The 20,385-nt window shown below is 39.7% G+C and overlaps 1 protein-coding gene across 1 annotated transcript in view; it reads right to left on the bottom strand.

The window, feature by feature from the left end:
• The window catches only part of LOC122801339 (salivary glue protein Sgs-3-like), a 276,893-nt gene extending 258,391 nt beyond the window's left edge, over window positions 1-18,502 (bottom strand). Inside the window, exons 1-2 of the mRNA XM_044070879.1 lie at window positions 18,197-18,502; window positions 2,199-2,267 (exon numbers count right to left, since the gene is read on the bottom strand). Of these exons, the coding sequence (XP_043926814.1) occupies window positions 2,199-2,267; window positions 18,197-18,502 (375 nt within the window). The remainder of the gene's footprint in view (window positions 1-2,198; window positions 2,268-18,196) is intronic.
• Window positions 18,503-20,385: the final 1,883 nt, after the last annotated feature.

Below are 20,385 nucleotides of genomic sequence, written 5' to 3'. Positions count from 1 at the left end.
TCAATACAACAATGACCCCAAGCATACATCCAAATCAACAAAAGAATGGCTTCACTAGAAGAAAATTAAAGTTTTGAAATGGCTCAGCCAGAGCCCAGACCTAAATCCAACAGAAAATCTGTGGGGTGATACAAAGAGGGCTGTACACAAGAGATGCACTTGTAATCTGACAGATTTGGAGCACTTTTGCAAGAAACGGTGGACAAATATTGCCAAGTCAAGATGTGCCATGTTAATAGACTCCTAGCCAAGAAGACTGAAAGCTGTAATTAAATCAAAAGGTGCTTCAACAGTGCATTAGTTTAAGGGTGTGCACAGTTATGCAACCAGCTTATTGAATGTTTTTTATTTTTTATATTTTTCCTCTAACAGATTTGTTTATAATCAAACTGTAGAGGTTATAGGTCGCATTTAACGTGGGAAAAGTTTTGAAATGATTTATTGTGGTCTAGTTTTTTTATATCACAAAAACCTTGCATTTTAACAGGAGTGTGTACAGTTTTTATATCCACTGTGTGTGTGTATACATATATATATATATATATATATATATATATATATATATATATATATATATAAATATATATGGATCTAGGACTACTGAACGAAAGTTCAATAGTCTGAATCCACAATACCCGAACGCACTTTAACGAAAGAGCTTTCACCGAAAAAGCGCTTTCATTAAAGTCCATTCAAAAAAAAAAATCACTAAATCTTCTTTTATGCAGATGCCCCCCTGCACCCCCCACACCCCCCTACTTATATATTCTCACGCTGAGGTCGCAATACAGTGGGGAAAAGGGAATTCTCCCTTAACCATACCATAGTGTGACTGGCACAACCAGCATACATAACTGAAAGAGATTTTTTGAAGGAGTATACCAATGTAGTAAACGTTTCAGTGATGGACATTTTGATGGCTGACAGAGAATTTGATGGGTAACCCTGAGTTGACTGTACTTTACGTATTTTGAGAATTCCTTTCAGGTTAGCTTTTTATTAGTTGCAGAATAGTTAGCTCGGTTGAGGAGCTTCGTAGCAAATTTAAATATTTTGTAATAGCATTGTAAAAGCAACATATCTATGACAATCTGGCAATCTTATGTCAAAGTTTGGTTTGATGGCCTGGAGGAACATAATAAAGATGGCGAGAAATATTATAGATTAGGTAAGAAATTTGTTGTGGGAGTGGATTTAAGCCCTTGGTCTGTGAGAAAGTGTTTAGTTTTATATATGCTTCACATTTTTTAAATTGTTGTCTACATAGATCAAATTTCATGTTCATAGTGATAGTAATGCCAGATAGGTTTGTGCGAGGAACTAAGGCAAACGTGATGTTAAGAGAGAATGATATGGTAAAATGGTTCAAATCATTTAGCAAACAACATTATCATTTCTTTTTCACTTTTTAAATTGAGTAATAAAAGGGATTGCTTTATCTAATGGCCCATGGAGAAATAGGCATTTTGGGTGATGGCTTGGACCTGTGGTAAAGTAGAGGCTGAGCAGATAAGGGTAGAATCATCTGCATACTTAATAAGAGGTGATATCCCAGAATAATAAAGTATCCAGTATAGATGAAATAGGAAGGGATGGTTAGAGTATGGAGGGAAGAAGAAGAAGAAGACAATATTTAAGCACTGAAGAGAAAACACAATGTGAAAAAGGTAGCGAAAGCAAGGACATACAGAAATTAACTATATACACTATATACAATGTGGAAGAGATGTCACATACTAGTGTAGGGAAATAATGTGAGAAAGACAAATGTGCCTGCCTGGTAAAGGGTAATGTGGGGGATTTGGTCATGTGCAGAGGGGAAAGCATTTGCAAACTGACTCAGACTTAAGTCAGCAGCATATGTTTTAACACAGAATGCTTGCCCACCTGTCTGACTTCGGTCTTCCTGTGCTATTTTAAGAAAAAATCTATCTATCTATGATATTGGCATGGTTTCATACTGTTTAACTTATATTTAATCTACTCATTCTCTAATCCTATACTTATATATGTTGATGTTTTCATCCCTCCACACACAGGTAACAAATTGGCACATATAAATAAAACCTGAATATATAGACTTGGACAAGAGCTAGCACTACATTAACAATATATCTTCATAGTAACAGATAAAATGTCATAGGTCATATATTTGTAATGGAGTTATGTACATCTAGTAATACTTGTGGGAACTTTACCTGGACTTCCCTTTGCCGGGCTTGCTGTAACAGATGCTGCTGTCTGTATGGTGCTTCCTTGAGACAAAGCTAGAAAAATAAATATAAATACTAGTGAGACATGCAAGGAGGTTTAAAATGATATCAGTTATTGTGATTTTAGCTGTAAATAGGTAAAAAGGTTTATAAATCAATGTATTTCAATACCTTTTTGACATCTATCTGTCTGTCTAACTATCTCTCTGTATTTCCATCATTTACTCAACCCCAACAAAACTAAGCTCATGCTCTTCACTAACAGCAAAATAACTAATCAGTCTCCTCCTTTCATAATCTACTCTGTTAATAAAACTAAAATAGTTCCTGTCCAGCATACTAAACTTCTTGGAGTCACAATTGTCAACAATCTTAAGTATGACAAACACTTAGCTCTAACTATCAAAAAGGTCCACATTAAACTTGGTACACTCTATAGAGTCAAACCTCTCTAAACAGATTCCACCAGACACTCCATATCAAGGACATATCTCCTCTCCACCCTCCTGTATGTCTCATCAATATTCACAAATCTCAGAAAATCTGACCTATGGAAAATGGAATCCTGTTATAATAAAATTGCTAGATTCACTGCTAACCTCCCCTACAAAGTACACCACTGCACCGCATTACATCAACTAAATTGGATTGAACTTCCAAATCTCCTGTCCCTCAAATAGTTAACCCTCATCCATTCCATCCTTCATGATCCAGAAAATTATCCAGCATTCAAGAATCTAATTACAGCTCATGTCAACTCCAGATCCCTGAGATCCTCAAACAAACCACTTCTGAAAGTAACTAGCTCTAATAATAGTTACGGTGATTCTCTGTTCTCCAGACAAATAGCTAAAGCCTGGAATGCCACACTACAGACAATTCTTAATTCACCCAACTCATCAAAATTGATACTACTACTTAAAGAACATCTAGCAAAGACCTGGCTCTGCTCCTACACTGTGCCAGGCTAAACGTACATGCTACCATTGTCTATTTCACACTACCTTCCTGCTCTTTCGCTCTCTCTCAATTTCCTTCACTTTCATTAGTCTCTTAGACTGTTTTTTTTCACTACTGTTTACCCTGAAATTGTGCATATTTTATGTTTTCCACTTAAAACTGTTAAAAAATTGTTTTTATACATACTGGACTGCATCCTTATACATGCTTTATTTGCCCTTTTCTGCCTTGTATTGCTCTGCTTTGCAATGATGCTAAACATTCTAATTGTTAATTCTGTACATATTTTACATTCTAATTTATTAATTTCTGACATATTTTAACAACAATGTTACTTAATTCTTTTTCATTGTAAGCAGTTATGTAATGGAGCTTTTACTCCTTGAGCCTCCGCTAACAATAGGTTCTTAGCCTATTCGGACATTTCCAGTAAAGAAATGTAAAATAAATAAATAAATAAATACATTTATGTCACGATCATTAAGCCAATAGCTTCCTTTTCAAAGGTTTTACAATTTATGTCAAGTTTTGCAGATGGCATCCTAACATATTCTAGAATTGTTAAGACTCAATTAGGATACAGTAGAATAGCTCACAGTGAGGTGATATATAAATGGTATTTTAGTAGTTCATTTTAATGAAATGTAGAAGTTGCTAGAAAAATCTCTTAAAATTCAGTTCCAGGAAAGAAACAAATCAAGAAGTTGTGACTGTTGCAAAAGAAATGATCAAGACCAAAACTAATGAAGATAATTGACACAAGCAATATATCTGTAAGAGAGAGAGCGAGAGTGAAGCAGATGATGTTTTATTAATAGGCAATGGTATTTTTTTTTTTTTTATGTATAGCCTATTACACCTATTTAAGATGAATACATGTATATATTTGAAGTGGTGTAAATCATTCTTTCATTCAGAGTGTAATTGAATGCAATCTCTAAATGAAAAACAGTCCTCTTATTAATATTCTGTGAAAAAAAACAAAAGCTGTTGTTTTATGTGTGGGACAGTGACCTTCCTGCACAGCCTTCTGCTTACTATATCCAGCATGTCCCCATGAAGGATGAAAATGGCCACATTTTTGACAAACTGATTATGTTGACTGAATTATGATACAAAATGGCTAACGCAAGTTTGAATATGTCCAGTTGTATAATTAGAGAGATTCTAGGATATTGATTCATATTTTTAGTCAGTTCTTCACAGAATATGTAGTTTTTGGACAAACCACTGAGCACTGAAGTCACTAAATAGTAGCATTCATGTGAGTTTTACAGTTGTTATCCTTCAGAAAATGCAGACAAAGACATGTCATGTTATACCAGCTAGTTTCTGAGCTGATTGGAGGAAGGGACACGTTATTCCTGCTGACAGCAACTGTCATTTGCTGGTTAGTACAGGCAAATTTTACTGCTGAGTGTGAAACCTGACCTTAACAACTTTAGCAGGGGTTGCTTAACATTTGTTAGGGTCAGGTCTTGCGCATTTTTAGCTCTTAAATGGTTTGTCATTTGATGAATATTGTAGTGTAACTACTGCAGCCAGTGCACTACAAAAGGATTACTACTAGAGACCACACCTCTTACCATCTGTGGTTTCTCTACAGAATGCCACTGCTACTGCAGTGCACAACCGTCTTAGGAAAATTACTAACAAAGTTCCACAACCTAAACAGGAGGTTCAGCCATGCTTTCCACAAATGATGTTGTACTTATTGCCAAGCTCTTGCCTCACATATTTAGTCATTAATTCAGTGAACGTATGATAAACTGGATGAGTGTGTTAGTAATCTCAGCACCTAAAGTTACCAATCCATCTACAATAACAATACAGCTAGAGCAGATGAATACAGACAAAAGTCAAATCACTATCCATTAGACAAAAGGCGTGATTTTAATTTCCGAGAAGTGCTAGACTATGAAAATTCATGTGGCCTTCTGTCCCACTGACAGTGTTGTTTCAGATGTAGCTTTAGTGGCATCACTGTTCTCTACCAAGAGAAATATTTAACTTTTGTGAAAACAGACAAGTGCCTTATGAGTCAAATACATTTTTGAATATCAAATCTAAGATTTACCATACAGCTATGCTTCCTCTAAGCACTAAGCAGTTGCACATTACTTAAATTAAAAACATTTTACATGTCTAAAGTTCAGATTTCTAGTACTATGCTAACATTCCACTCTGATTGTATATATCTATCTATATATATATATATATATATATATATATATATATATATATATATATATATATATATACATATCTGTAGATATATGTGTGTGTGTGTGTGTGTGTGTGTGTGTGTGTGTGTGTGTGTGTGTGTGTGTGTGTGTGTGTGTGTGTGTGTGTGTGTGTGTGTTTCAGATACTATGACTGGCCCTGGTATGTACCTTTTTTTATTTTTATTAATGTCAGGATCCTACCTAAAACCCCCATCCCTTCCTAACCTTATGTCACACAACTGTCTATCCAGTCTCTCATCTGTCTACCCTCCTGCCTATATAATACTTCTCTCTCTTCCTTTTACCCTTTCTTCTCTGATTTACTCTCTCTACTCAGTGATATTTACATCCTATCTTCCCTCTATATACTGTGCATTTACACAACTTGAGGTTCTTTCCAGTGCACTACACTGGTACAAAATCTCAAATTGTACTTTTAAATAGGCTGTTCAGCTCCTACACTGTCCTTGGATTGCTAACGACTCAATCATAATTTTGATTACTTATGACACAATCTTAATTTTTAGTCTGCTGACAGCATAGAGATGTCTCCCCCTTAAGTAAACCAATACTGTATTTTTTCTCAGTTACACCTACTTCTTGTAAATTGCAAACTCAGATGCTGTGTTATTTATTCCAGTCTTTGCTTGTCTTGTTCATAACATCACTTTCTATGTATTTTTTCACTACAACTGCTATATATTATGTTAGATAACATGTTTTTATTGAATTCATTATCAAGACATGTATTGGAGCTTTTCTCCTTGGGTCTCCACTGAAAATGGGATTCTGGCTCAGCTGAACTAACCCACTTAACAAATGCCAACAAATAAATAAATAAAGTAAATAATTAATCATTTGAAAGTTGACCTAACAATCTGCAGTTTTGCTATCTGTATGTAACTGCTTCTAAGTAACATTGGTAAATGTTCAAACTTTATTCAGAATTACTCAAAAATTGGCTTAGTAAACTTTTCTGTTAGTGTAACTGTTAACAGTCTGAAAACCAGTTCCTTGTTCTTTGGAATATCCCACAGACTTTTCCTCTTTATCGCAGTCGCTATCCCTTATCATTCTTATATGTATTTTTCTATTTTTAATTTCCGCAAATCTTTTGGGCTTCTAATACCATGATGGGAATGGACGTCATTCCTAAGTAAAAGTATGATTAAAGTTCATTAAATTAATATTGTTTCAATCTTTGATGTCAGCCAGTAGTGCTCTTTGCAGCACCCGCAGTGTGCACCAGTAATGACTCCTTCTGCAGTTCATATGGGGTTACATGTATTGGTAGCATATCTAAATATGATTCTAGATTCTTTATAAGACCTGTTGTTCCTACTACAATTGGAACTGTCTGGGTATCTTTTTTCCACATTGCTCTCACTTCTGCTTGCAAATCCTGATATTTTATGACTTTATGTCTCTCTGTATGAAGGACACTGTAGTCACTGGGTGTAGAGATTTCGATGATCAATGCTACTTTTGTCTTCTTTTCTTGGACCACTGTATCTGGTTTTCCAGCATCTATCTTTTGAACTGTTGGCAATGGATGATCCCATGTGATTTAGACCATCATTTTCTATGATACTTTGTGGCTCATGTTTCCAGTACTTTTCAGCCACTTCAGTACCATAATGTTTGCACAATCCCCAGTGCAACAATCTAGCCATGTTATTATGCCTTTCAGTATACAGTCCTTCTGCCATTTGTATGTCACAACCAGCAACGATGTGTGCAACTGTGTATTTTTCTTTTATGATCTATGTTACTAATCTAGATATATGGATATTAACTAAATAACCTAAAATAAATTTGGATTAATGTAATCAAAAATGCCTTAACTCTTAGTTATGTACTTACCATAACGATAGATGTATGTGATCCATCTCACCTACATTCAATACTGATGGGCTCGGAGCCGATTCTCGGCTCCGACTCGGCCGCTATGACTAGCACAAAGTCTCTCATTGGCTGAGCCAACCCTATATCCCAGGATGCACCACGTCCAAACCTCCAGATCTTGCTTGCCCCCAACACATTCTTCCACCAACAGAACCCACAAAGAGACACCTGTAAGAGGAGAGAAAAAATAATATCCTCAGGGGAATCTAGCTATACTTGTCTCCTCCAAGTCCAACAGGTAGGGGGAAGGAGGGTGGGTACGTAAGAATGTAGGTGAGATGGATCACATACATCTATCGTTATGGTAAGTACATAACTAAGAGATGAAATGTGATCCTATCTCGCCTACATTCAATACTAATGGGACAGCGTCCCTAGCACTTAAATCCTAGGAGGCTCACTGGAAAACACTCCTGAGCACTGTGGAACCAAAGGAAGCCTGACCTCTAGATGCCATGTCCAGTTTGTAATGAGAAATGTATGTGGAGAAGTCCAAGTAGCCAATGCACATATCTCATCCACGGACAGCCTAGCATGAAAGGCCACTGAAGTTGCCATAGCCCTGGGAGAATGCGCCTACACTGGAAAGGGAAGATTCCTACCCGCTGATGCATAAATGAATGAGATGCAATCCCTAATCCACTTAGCGATGGTGGCCTTAGTTACAGATCTGCCAATTCTATTGTCCGAAAAAGACACAAACAACTGGTCTGATTTCCTCTCCTGTTGTGTCCTATTCAAATAAAACCTCAATTGTCTATGTACATCCAACTGGTGAAATATGTATTCTGCTTTGTTGGAGAATTGTGGAAAAAAGACCGGTAGCTCAATAGACTGTTGGAGACATAAGGCAGAAGACACCTTAGGGAGAAAGGAAGGATTTAGCCTTAGAGATACTCTGTCCTTGTGAAAAATCAAATAAGGAGGTCTGAGAGAAAGGACATGAAGCTCCGATACCCTTCTGGCTGAAGTAATGGCTACCAAAAATGCAGTCTTCCATGATAAGAATTTTAATTCGCAAGTGGCTGCCGGTTCAAAGGCAGGAGATGTCAAAGCTCCGAGCACCATATTTAAGTCCCACGGTAGAACAGGTTGCAAAATGGGGGGGGGGGTGAATTAACCAGGCTCCTTTCAGAAAGGCTTTACATAGCTTATGACCCATGAGGGAAGGCTCATGAGCAATGTGATAATTAGAGATCGCTGCCAATTGAACCTTTGTCCTTTGTAGTGGAGACAGTGGAACCTTGTCTAAAAAGTGTCGCCAAGAAATCTAACACTGCTGACACAGGGGCTATAAGGGGATTAAGGTCACACTGCTCAGCCCATATAGCAAATCTCTTCCATTTACTAGAGTAAATCTTCCTAGTAGAAGACTTGTGAGAAGAGGACAGGATCTGTACTACTTCCGGGGTAAGGGTATGCTGTCTGACTAAGGTAGGAAGTGGAGTAGCCAAGCAGCGAGTCTGAGAGTTCAGAGGGATGAATGGGGCTGTCCCGACTGATGAGTCAATAGGTCTGGAGCTGGGTCCAGAATCCAAGGACCATCCACCGCATACTTCCGAAAGAAGGGGAACCAAACTTGATGGGGCCAGGGTGGTGTGATCAAAATCATGCTGCTTCCCATGTAGATCGCCTTCTGAATCACTCTTGGTAAGAGAGGGCCCGGAGGGAAGGCATAGAGCAGACTGGAGAGCCAATCGTGGACTAGAGCATCCCTGGGTGACTCCTCCTGAGGAGGGATTAGAGTGAAATAATTGCTGCACTTCGCATTGAGGGGACTGGCAAAGAGGTCGCAGCAGGGAAGACCCCACCTGGAGAATATCTGAGCCGCCACTCGATCGTTCAGGGACCACTCGTGAGGCATCAGAGTAGCTCTGCTCAGCCTGTCTGCTATCGTGTTGGACTTCCCCTGAATGTGCGTTTCCACTAGAAAATGCTGGGAAGCGATCACCCAACTCCACACTCTCATGGCTTCCCTGCAAAGGGGATAGCATTTGGTTCCCCCCTGTTTGTTCAGATACCAGACAACTGACATATTGTCGGAGAGAATTGCAATAGTTCCCTGGGAAGAAAGCTGTGGAGTGCCTGCAACACTAGAAGCGCTGCTCTCATCTCCAGAACATTGATATGCAAGTGAGTCTCATGATCTTGCCATGCACCTTGAACTGTCCTGCCCAGGTAATGTCCTCCCCACCCTATCTGGGAGGTGTCCATGGTTACCATGGCAACGGGGGATGGGGGTTGAAGACCTCCCTTGATTCAGATTGGAGGGGAGAAGCAACCAACGAAGATCTTGTCGGCATCTTTCCATAATGAAAATAGGATGGGACAAGGGCAGTTCCTGATATGACCACTGGGCCGAAAGGAGCCATTGAAGTATTCGCATGTGCAACCTGGCAAGAGGGACTAGAAGGATGGTAGCCGCCATTGTTCCCAACAACTGAAGAACTGTTCTGGTTTGGGCTTTTTTCGGGGGCAGCAAGGCCAGAACTTGAGCCTGCAACACCTTCATTCTGTCTATGGGCAGGAATACTCGCATCTCTACAGTGTCTAGCTCTGCACCTATAAAGGCAACATGCTGTGATGGCAGCAATACAGATTTTGCCCAATTGAAAGTAATTCCTAACAGATGGACCAATTTGAAGGTAGTTCTCATGGCTTGAACAAATAGATGCCTGGTGGGGGTGGTGAGGAGCCAGTCGTCTAGATAAGGAAACACCTGGAATCAATAGACATCTCAGGTGAGCCGTCACCACTGCCAAACACTTGGAAAACACCCTGGGGGCTGTGGTGAGACCAAAGGGCAGGGCCCAGAATTGAAAATGACTGGCCCCCAGCCAGAAGCGTAAATGATGCCTGGAGGCCTCGTTTATCTTGATGTGATAATAGGCATCCTTGAAATCTATGGAGCACATCCATACTCCTTTCTCCAGCAAAGGGAGAATGGATTGTAATGTGACCATTCGGAACTTGGACTTTTTCACAAAGTGGTTTAAACGGCTGAGATCCAGAATGGGTCTCAAGTCCCCTGTTCTTTTCGGCACCAAAAATAATCTTGAGTAAGTTCCTGATCCGATCTGGTCTGTGGGGACTGGTTGGATGGCTCCTTTTCTTAGCAGCTTTGAGATTTTTAGTGTTGCTTGATCCTGTTGACTGGGTGGAACATCCAGGATTCTTTTTGATGGTGTGGGAGAATGGATAAAGGGAATGGTATAACCTTCGGTGATGATTTGAAGCACCCATCGATCATGAGTGATGGACTCCCAGGCCTGAAGATGCTCCGAAAAGTGATCCCTGACTGGCTCCAGAGACACACAGTTGGGTAATCCCTCAGGGATGCTGGAAGGAGGAACCACAAAAGGATTCACAGTCTCTTGTATTGTGGGGGCCTCCGCCGCCTCTGGGGCAACATCTTCCAGAGTAATTTCCCCCTCCTCTGCCTCTGGAGGGGGGTTCACTCTGATGGGCAGGGGAAGACTTTTGAGACTTTTTGAACCACATTTTTCCTCCCCTCTGAGCCTTGGGATAAGGTCTAGTGGGAAGAGAAAAATGGGCCCCAACGGCAGACAAAGTCTTACCCTCCTGCTCACATCTAGTGAAGGTGTCTTTCACTTTGGGTCCAAAAAGGGATGACCCATCGAATGGGGCATCCATGAAAGAAGACTTGAAAGCCTCCGCAAAATGACACAAGTGCATCCAAGCTTGCCTCCTGAGGGCTATGCCTGAACTCGCTGCTCTACCCGCCTCCTTGGCTGCATAAGATATGAACCTCATGGACGAGTTGACGATGGAAGAAAGGGTAGACAGCTGGGCATTAACAGACTGAGTCAATGCCTCAGGCACGTTACCCGACAGGGTATTTCCCAACTCCTTTATGAGATCCCTTTGGAGCCTCGTAAAATGAAACAAGTAATTCAGCAACCTCAAGGTAAAGGTCGCTGAAGACAGGGTACACTTCCCATACCTATCCATACTCCTAGACTCCTTATTAGGAGGATGGATGGGAGTAGAAGCCTCTGCCACGTCCTGCTGAGTGGCAGACACCGCCACCATGGCATCCACAGGTACTCCCTTGGTCAAAAACTCTTTTCCAGGAGGTGCAGATAAGAATTTATTGGGACGGCTAGGAACTGGCTCCACAGAGTCAGGGTGTTCTGACACCCTTCGACAAATAAGATCCAGTAATTCATCGAAGGGTGGAAACACCCAAGAGGTGGAAGGCTGGGCTCCAAAGGCCTTGAGGAAGACCAACTCCTCCTCAGAAGGGTTTTTGGATGGCCAGTCACCCTGCTGTCTCAAGATCTCCAGGATTACAGAGAATGAGACATCATCAGAGGATGACTTAGGGGACCCTTCTGCATCATCAAGGTCAGTGTCCAAGGTGACAGACTCATCTGGGGAGTCTAGGTGCTTCCTTTTACACAGCTTCTTTCTGGGAGTCTCTTCAGGCATGGACTCTGAAGGGCCTTCAGAAAGCAGGGGACCACACATGGAGGTATCCTCAGGCCTTGGAGCCCCGCTGTCCAGATATAGGGGGGCACCAGAAACTCTAGTCGCAGTGTCCGGGAGGGAGATGCTGATTCGGGTGAAGTCACTAAGGACTTGGCCAGCGCACTCCTCATAGCCTCGAAGAAGGGTCCCCCCGAATTGGACAAAGGGCCTGTCTCCAAAACCATAACCACAGTCGGGGTTCCCCTAGCCGAAGCACCAAGGGGGAGACTCAGAGCTGAAGTCAGAGGCCCCGATGTATCACCCACGGGCCCGACTGAGGACACCCGAGTACCAAAACCTGTAGAAGGAATAGAGAAGGTTGGAGCTGAGGTCAGAACCGAAAGACTGGCGGGGGGTCCAGGGGCCGACCCAAGGACTTCACTCGACTCAGCACTCTCCTACTCCGATGACACCAAGGTTGTCGGAGGAGGAAGAAATGGAACCGATACTATGGTCAGCTCCAGAGCCGACTAGGCTGAAACTGAAAATAATTTAGATAACACTGGTGAGTGGAGGAGCCTCTGGACTACCCTATCTATGTCCGAATCTGATAGTCTGGAGGACCAGGAGGAGACAGAAGGGGGTCAAGAAATCTTTCCCATCAGATCTGAGACACGACTATGAGAACGGCTCCGAATCGGCTCCAAGAGGATCGGAGTCGAAGCAGGCTCGAGAACCACCAAAACCTCGTTTGGCACCGAAAGCTGTGGAACCGAATAAGCCGGCCCCGAAATAGATAACATTTCCTGCGGCTCCGAGACCAGTGGAACCGAGGAAGGAGACCTAGCTGTCGACCCTGAACCCTGCGGCTCTGAAACCAATGGAGCCGAGGAAGGAGACACAGCTTTAGACCCTTTATCCACCAGCTCCGAGACCAGTAGAGCCGAGGAAGGGGACGTTGATCTAGATCTTTTCTCCAGCGGCTCCGAAGAAGAGGACGGAGCCGGGGACTTCTTTTTTGACTTAACCCTGGATTTTTCAGAGGGAGAAGAAACTACAGCTTCCTCAAAGGAGGGTTTAATTAAACCCTTCAGGATAAGTTTATTTTTTCTCTCCTGCAAAACTCTTGAAGAGAAAGCATGACAGACACTGCAAGATTCTTGCAAGTGTTTGGCGCCAAGACAATAAACACATATCACGTGACCGTCTGTCAAAGACATTTTATAATTACACTTTGCACATTTTTTAAAGCCTGATGGCTTATGTTCTTTCAGCTCTTTAGTAGACATCAAGACACAATACAAGTCAAACACGAGGAGGAAAGGGAGGAATGGCTCTAATTTAAACGCTGAGACACCAGATAGGGCAAAGGCCCTCTAACTTAAACGGGCCTAGCCCACCAAACAGAAGGCTCACCACACAACAAGGAATAACAATCCCATTCAGACACAAGTCAATACAACAATGTAGCTATTAAAATAGCTTTTGAATATAAATTCTCCTACAAAAAAACAGCTATGAGAGATCAAAAAGATCAAAAGAGGGTACTTAGCCACAGCCAAGTTGAGACCACGTTGATACTCCAGGAGTGGCAAATGAGATCTAGGGGTTTGGGTATGGTGCATCCTGGGATATAGGGTTGGCCCAGCCAATGAGAGACTTCGTGCTTGTCATAGCGACCGAGTCGGAGCCAATTCTCGGCTTCGAGCCCATCAGTCTTGAATTTAGGCGAGTTAGGATCACATTACATCTTCTGTTAAACTTCGCAAGGGGTACTAACAGCTAACTAACATAACACTATTTGCAAATGTAACTTGAAATTATAAAAACTGTTCCAGATGGTGCCTTATAAACCATGAAGGACATTCAAAGCATTCCTAACATGGTGCAAATATTCACTGCTTTATGTGAAGTAACACAACATAGAATCATAGGCTCATAAGAGATTACTAGGCTATTGACCCAGAGGCAATTTTAAGCTGAGCCATTTCAACCCAATGTAATACCATAGAAGTACTTGTCAGTACCCAAGATTGCATTTAGTGATGACTGCCCATGTCCAGGAGGGTTGTGGGTGCTATTCCCCAGTAAGAATTTACATGTCCCATCCACTCATCCAGGTTCCTCTTGAACAGTGTCATAGAGGTGCTCTGTTTCACATGAATTGGTAGACTGTTCCAAAGATATGGCAGTCGCTGGGAGATAAATCTGTCCCTGCAGCAAGTCCTATTTAAGTCACTGGTTATATTTAAATCCCTGGAATGGATAGCCCTAGACCCATTTGATTTATGGATATGCAGTAAGTTCATTAGGGTTGGGTCTTGGGATGCTCTGTAGGCCAGGCATAAGTCTCCCCTAAGAAGTCTATACAATACGAAGTATAGTGACAGGAATTTTTAGTCAGTCCATGTAAGGCACATGCTGGAGGACCTTGATCTTCTTTGTTAGAAACCTCTGAGGTCTCTCTAATTGCTGCAGGTGCTTAGTATGGTGCATACTGAATGGGTCATTATACTCAATTATGGGCCGGATAAGTGCCAAGTATGGCGGGGTTATAACCTCTTTTACTCTCGAGGCGATGCTTTAACTAATCAAGTGAGCATGGAAAGCTTTCCTTACAATGGTAGACACATGAAGGTTGAAGTTAGGGTCACGGTCAACCTGTGACCCCAGGTACCTTACCACTCCATGGGTACTTAGGGTATTGTTGATTTGATAGTGTGAAGGGACTCTGTTTGTGCTGAAGGGAATGATGACGTTTTTCTTTGCATTCAGTTTGAGACCATGATTAATACACAAGTCGCTGGTCTGTGTGAGACCCTCCTGGAGTATACTAACATTATTTGGGGATTCAATGATTGCACCTAGTTTGCAGTCGTCTGAAACTTGATCAGCCACAACCCTTTAGTTTTGACCTGAACTTCTGAGAAGTATACCCCAAACAGTAGGATGCCAATCACTGACCCCTGTTGCACCTCTCTGGTAAGAGGTCTACTGGTTGATGTGGCATCATCAACTTTGATAGTGTGTGTCTGGTTTGTGAGCCAGTTGGCAACCCATCTTACAACAAAGGAGTTTACATTCAGTTTGCTAAGTTTATCAGTAATTCCTGAATGTGGGATTGTGTCGAAAGCCTTTGCCAAGTTGAGTTATGCAGTCTACACAGATTTTTCCTTATCGATGGCCTTTGTCACACTTTCAAAGAAATCCATCAGATTTAACATGCAGTATCTGCATTCACAAAGCTGAATTGGGTAGGATTCAGGGTTTGGAGGTCAATGATATCTTTATTTATGAGGTCCTTAATGCTCATTCTATGGGCTTACAGATTAGGCTGGTTATGCTTAGGGGTCAGTAATTCCCTGGATCTGTTGTTAGGCCACCTTTGTGGAGGGGAATAAGTATAGCTGTTCTCCATTTAGCAGGAAAAAAGCCTGTGGTAAATGTTTCCTCAAGACTGAAAGGACTCTTTCTTCATAGTGATTTTTGTCACGTTACTGTTCATAAGAAATGGAAAGTTTTTGACCTTTAGTGTTATCATTTATTATTAATTAATTTAGTATTAAGCAACTGGGTTGGACTGAAGATCCTTTTCAGCAAGCCCCTCCCCCCTTTTCTTCTGAAAACAGAAAGGGAAATTGTTTCCCCTAAACTCTGCATCATACTTCCTCCTGACAACAGAAATCTTCCATCTCTCACTTGTTCGGAGGATAATTTGTTTAGGCAGCAGGCTAAGAGTAAAGGTGATATTGGTTAATACTGTCATTATCAAATATAATAAAAGTTAATCTACTTTTTTGTACTATGTAGTCACATTAAAACCCCTGTGTAAAAAATCGTAACCATTTTTATGCTCTTGCAGTCTAATTTATATTATATATTTATTCATTTTGGTAACCAGGTAGAGCACTGATCCATATGGGCCTATTACAGTCTCAGCCTGGATAAATAAATATAAATGACAGGAGACAAGCAGGTTAATGAGAACAAACAAAATGTTGCATGTAGACAGGAACAAATCAGCAACAGCTATATTAATAGTAATAAAGTACACAGTATAGAGGGCAATAGGAAGGGATGGTTAGACTAAGGCGAGAAGAAGAAGACGGCAATAGTTAAGTAGTGAAGAGATAGAGCAGAACATGTAAAAGGTAGCAAAGGTAAGGACATACAGAAATTAACTATATAGACTATATACAATGTGGAAGAGATGTCACATATTAGTGTAGGGAAATAATGTCAGAAACAAATAGCCACCACCAGCTCCAGGCACAAATAAATCAGGTCCCAAATGAAAGTAAAAAAGATTAAATTCTTCTCAAAACGCCAGCAAAGGAACAAAGCAATAACGTTTACAAGAACAAATGTTTTCGTCTTCAACTTCCTCAGTAATAACCACCATTTTTAAAAAATCTGTCTTTTATACCATTTACAATCATAATTAACTTTTAAACTCTCCAATCAGAAACCAACAGTTTTAAAACAGTAATTGATACTTGAGGAATTAAATATACTGGTTGACACAATACATTTCATTATATTGGATTTAAAGTCTGTAAAAATGCTTTGGTCTGTAAAAACTTGAAATCAATTTACTTCTATAAAAATTTCATATATACATTTTGCTGTCGAAATTCTCTATTAAAAACAATGAGTAAATCCTAAGTAACTGTGTAATATTAAACCCATTGTAAAACTACAAATTGCACCATCTAGTGGTATAATTTAATATCACAGTTTCTTACATAAAATAGAAACAATGATTTAAAAACAATATGCATATATAAGCATATAAAATTTGTTAAAACCTATCTAATATAAATAATACATTTAAAAATTGATTGATGTAAACAAATCTGAACAATCTGACAAGGAAGAAGCTGAAATGCTAAGAACATAATATTAAAGCTTTGCAGCTCTCAATTTCAACACTGGTGCTAGGGACACCATGTCATTGAGCCCCAGGTTTCTACTTGCATCAAGAAATAGCTGCCAATATAGTTCCCTATATTCAATGAGGGTTTCCCACATACCACCCCTAGGATTAGTGGGAACCACTTCCAATACAAAAAATTGATAACCTGACGTTCCACATTTCATGGAGTGCTTGCTTAGTGCATTCTTCTCATTGCTCACCCTAACATCATAAAGATACTCATACATTCTTTGTTTGAGCTTCCTCTCACTCTTTCCAATGTAAAAAGAAGAACACTTCTTACAAATAGCAATGTATATAATGCCTTTGGTATCACAATTGGCATAACTATTTAAAAATAAAGTCTTGTTCCTGCCTTGTAAATAAATAGATGAACCAGTCAATATGTGTGTGCAATAATTGCACTTACCACATTTGAATAACCCTTTCTTCGTTTTACTGTTCCTAGTTGTTGTGTTAGTATTATAACCATTTTCTAATATGTTCTTAATACTTCTTCCCTTACGATAAGTGTAAACTAATTCTTTATCAAAAATATATTCCAAATCAGATATTTCTGAGAAAGCATTCCACTTATTAGTGAAAATATTTCTTATTAGTGTTGAATACTCATTAAAAGTGGTGATAAGTCCTGTACTGTGTTGTTCAATATTTTGTTTGTCTCTCTCCTTTGCCTCACATGCCACTTTCTTACCTAAAATAGGGGCAAATGGACCTTTCCTTTTATTGTTAACTTCTTCCATAATCTTATTAAAAAATCACGTGGATACCCTCTCATAACAAAAAGTTTCCTCAAAAAATTAACTTCATCTTGAAATAATTTGTCATCTGATATCATCCTACTTAAGCGAACAAGTTGCCCTTTCACCACACCCTTCTTTTGATGTGGAGGGTGGCAACTGTCAAAATGTAAGTAGGAGTTGGAAAACGCTTCCTTTCTATGTATCCCTGATATAAAGTTTCCATTACTTTTACTGATGCAAACGTCTAAATACCTCAATTCATGGAGATCAAAGTTTTGAGTAAATCTAAGGAAACTGGAAGTACTATTGACGTACCCCAATAAGTTAACAAAACTATCCTGGTTGCCTTTCCAAAAAAAACATAAGTCATCAAGAAATCTAGTATACAAGACCCATTGGTCACAAAAAGGTGAATTAAGCAAAAACTTTTCTTCCCAATATGCCATGATGATATTGGCATATGTCGGGGCACAATGTGCCCTCATTACCACACCTTTCTCCTGCTTAAAGTATTCGCCTTGGAAATAAATGTAATTATTTTTTAATACAACTTCCATCAGAGTTAAGGTGTTCTTGAAATCTACGTGGGTAATTTTTTTACTGGAAATTAACATTTCTTCAAACCAATGTAGTCCCGTATCATGCGGGATGCAACCAAAAAGGTCTACAACATCCATTGTACCAAAATTTTAATTTTCATTGTATAGGGATGGTTCCACTTTCCTTAAAAAATCCCAAGAGTCTTTTAAAATATTGTTTCTCCCTTCTAATACATTTTTTTACCTTCTGGTCAACAAATTTGGCTAAAGGGGCTGTCACTGAACCTTCAGCTGACACAATTGGTCTTAGAGGTGGATCTGTGCTGTCTTTGTGCACTTTGGGGATACCAAAGATGCAAGGCACCTTAGGCTTCTCAACTGTTAAATATTTATATGTTTGGTTATCAATTGAACCTTCCAAAAACATGTCGTACAACAGGACCTGTATCTTCTTGTATGCTATGTTGACCTCATTGATGGATACTCTGGAATATTTATCCACATCATTAAGTATATCCATCATTTTTCCTTCGTATTGTATTGCTTCCATTATCACAACCCCCCCTCCCTTGTTGGGCTTCATTACCCTCAATTCTCTATTGTTACTAATGCCCTTTAATGTATTCATCTCTTCATGAGTGAGGTTAAAATGTATGCGTTTATCAGCTAAATGCATCCTAATTTTGTTTTCTACCGTGACCTCAAAATTTATAAGTTGAGGGTGTAGAGGAGGGTTGAATGTACTCTTTCGCTTCAAGTTCTCACAGTCAAAGTGACTATTTTTCCCTTTGAAAAACAATTTCAGATTATTTTTCCTAATAAAGAGCTTAATGTCAACTAAGAGTCTAAAAATATCAATTTTTTGTCTGGGAATAAAAGTAAAACCTTTTGAGAACAAATCAAACCACGTTCTATTCACATGTACATTAGAGTAGTTAAAAATGTTAAAACCATTCAAAGACCATATGTTCATATTGTTAACAATACCATCAGTTAGTTCCACTTCTGTTCTCTTCTCACAAAGGGTCTCACCCCCCTGTCCGTGTAGTTTTTTGAATTATAAACTACCCTATCCTGGTTCATTAACCTCTCTCATCTTCTAAGTGGGGGATATTCATCAGTGTCTATGGGTTGCTCAAAAGTTTCTACATTTTCCCCATCTTCCCACTCAAGGTCATGAATTTGTTGTTTAGCCCAGTTACCATATCCTTGTCTTGAAATATTTTTTGGCTTAGGGTAGTGACTTTTGCTTTTATATTCATCCAAGTCTCTCTTGATTTTCCCAATCTTTCTATCTTGAATCTCATTACATTTCAATTCAATATTTTTGAACAGGTTTTGATATTTAACTCTCTCTGTATCTATGCTAAACTTCAAGTCATTCAATATAGATTTGTTAATGTTCTCAATATCTAAAAATAACTTTTCCATAAGCATTTCATTGTTTTTGATAATGGCTTTCATGATGGCAAACCCACAATTATCAAAGATAGAAATAAGCTCATTATAAAAATCTGACCCCCTCAAAAACATTGTTGGGGAATTTACTGACTCTCAAGCCCTTAGGAACAATTTTCAATGACAAACAATGTTTTAAATAAGCATTGTCCATATCTAAGGTCTTGTATTTAAACAAAAAGAATTCCAAGTCACTTAACATGTTTGTGTACGAAGCGCTGTATTTGGCGCCAACATAGTCATTATTAAAGTCATATTTTAACTTCAAAATGTCAGATACAAGCCTCTGAGTACCTGATTTGCTTTGCGATTTATCCACAGTCGCCTGAAATTGGCGCCTTTGACTTTTCGGTCTAACAGCTACATTGTCCACCTCATTCGCGTTGTCAATAGAAATATGAGGGAAACCATCCAAACTGTTATCACAGTTTTTATCCGTTTCAGAAACAGTATTAACCTGTTTTGAATTGCACAAAACCTTCGTCGACTTAACGCCACTTTGCTGATTCCCTTCCTGGTTCCCTGGTACAGGTAACGACGATACCAACGTGACCATCGATTGGCTGATGGGCGTCAACAGTCCAACGAGCTGTGTGAGTTGCCCAATCAATTTCCGCAACTCGCCTGTCTCAGAACTTCTGGTTCCCTGATCTGCGCCCGAAGATAGCTCCATTTAAACAAACAAATAACCCAAAACAGGAGCAAATAGTGGAGAAAATATACTTATAAACAAATAGCCACCACCAGCTCCAGGCACAAATAAATCAGGTCCCAAATGAAAGTAAAAAAAGTGAGACCCTTTGTGAGAAGAGAACAGAAGTGGAACTAACTGTTGGTATTGTTAACAATATGAACATATGGTCTTTGAATGGTTTTAACATTTTTAACTACTGTAATGTACACGTGGATAGAACGTGGTTTGATTTGTTCTCAAAAGGTTTTACTTTTATTCCCAGACAAAAAATTGATATTTTT

This window comes from Protopterus annectens, chromosome 4.part1, assembly GCF_019279795.1.
Source record: "Protopterus annectens isolate FY-2018-M chromosome 4.part1, PAN1.0, whole genome shotgun sequence".
In the NCBI taxonomy this organism is placed as follows: Eukaryota; Metazoa; Chordata; order Ceratodontiformes; family Protopteridae; genus Protopterus; species Protopterus annectens.
The sequence above is the reverse complement of the archived record's forward strand: the minus strand, read 5'-3'. Positions and strand labels throughout refer to the sequence as shown.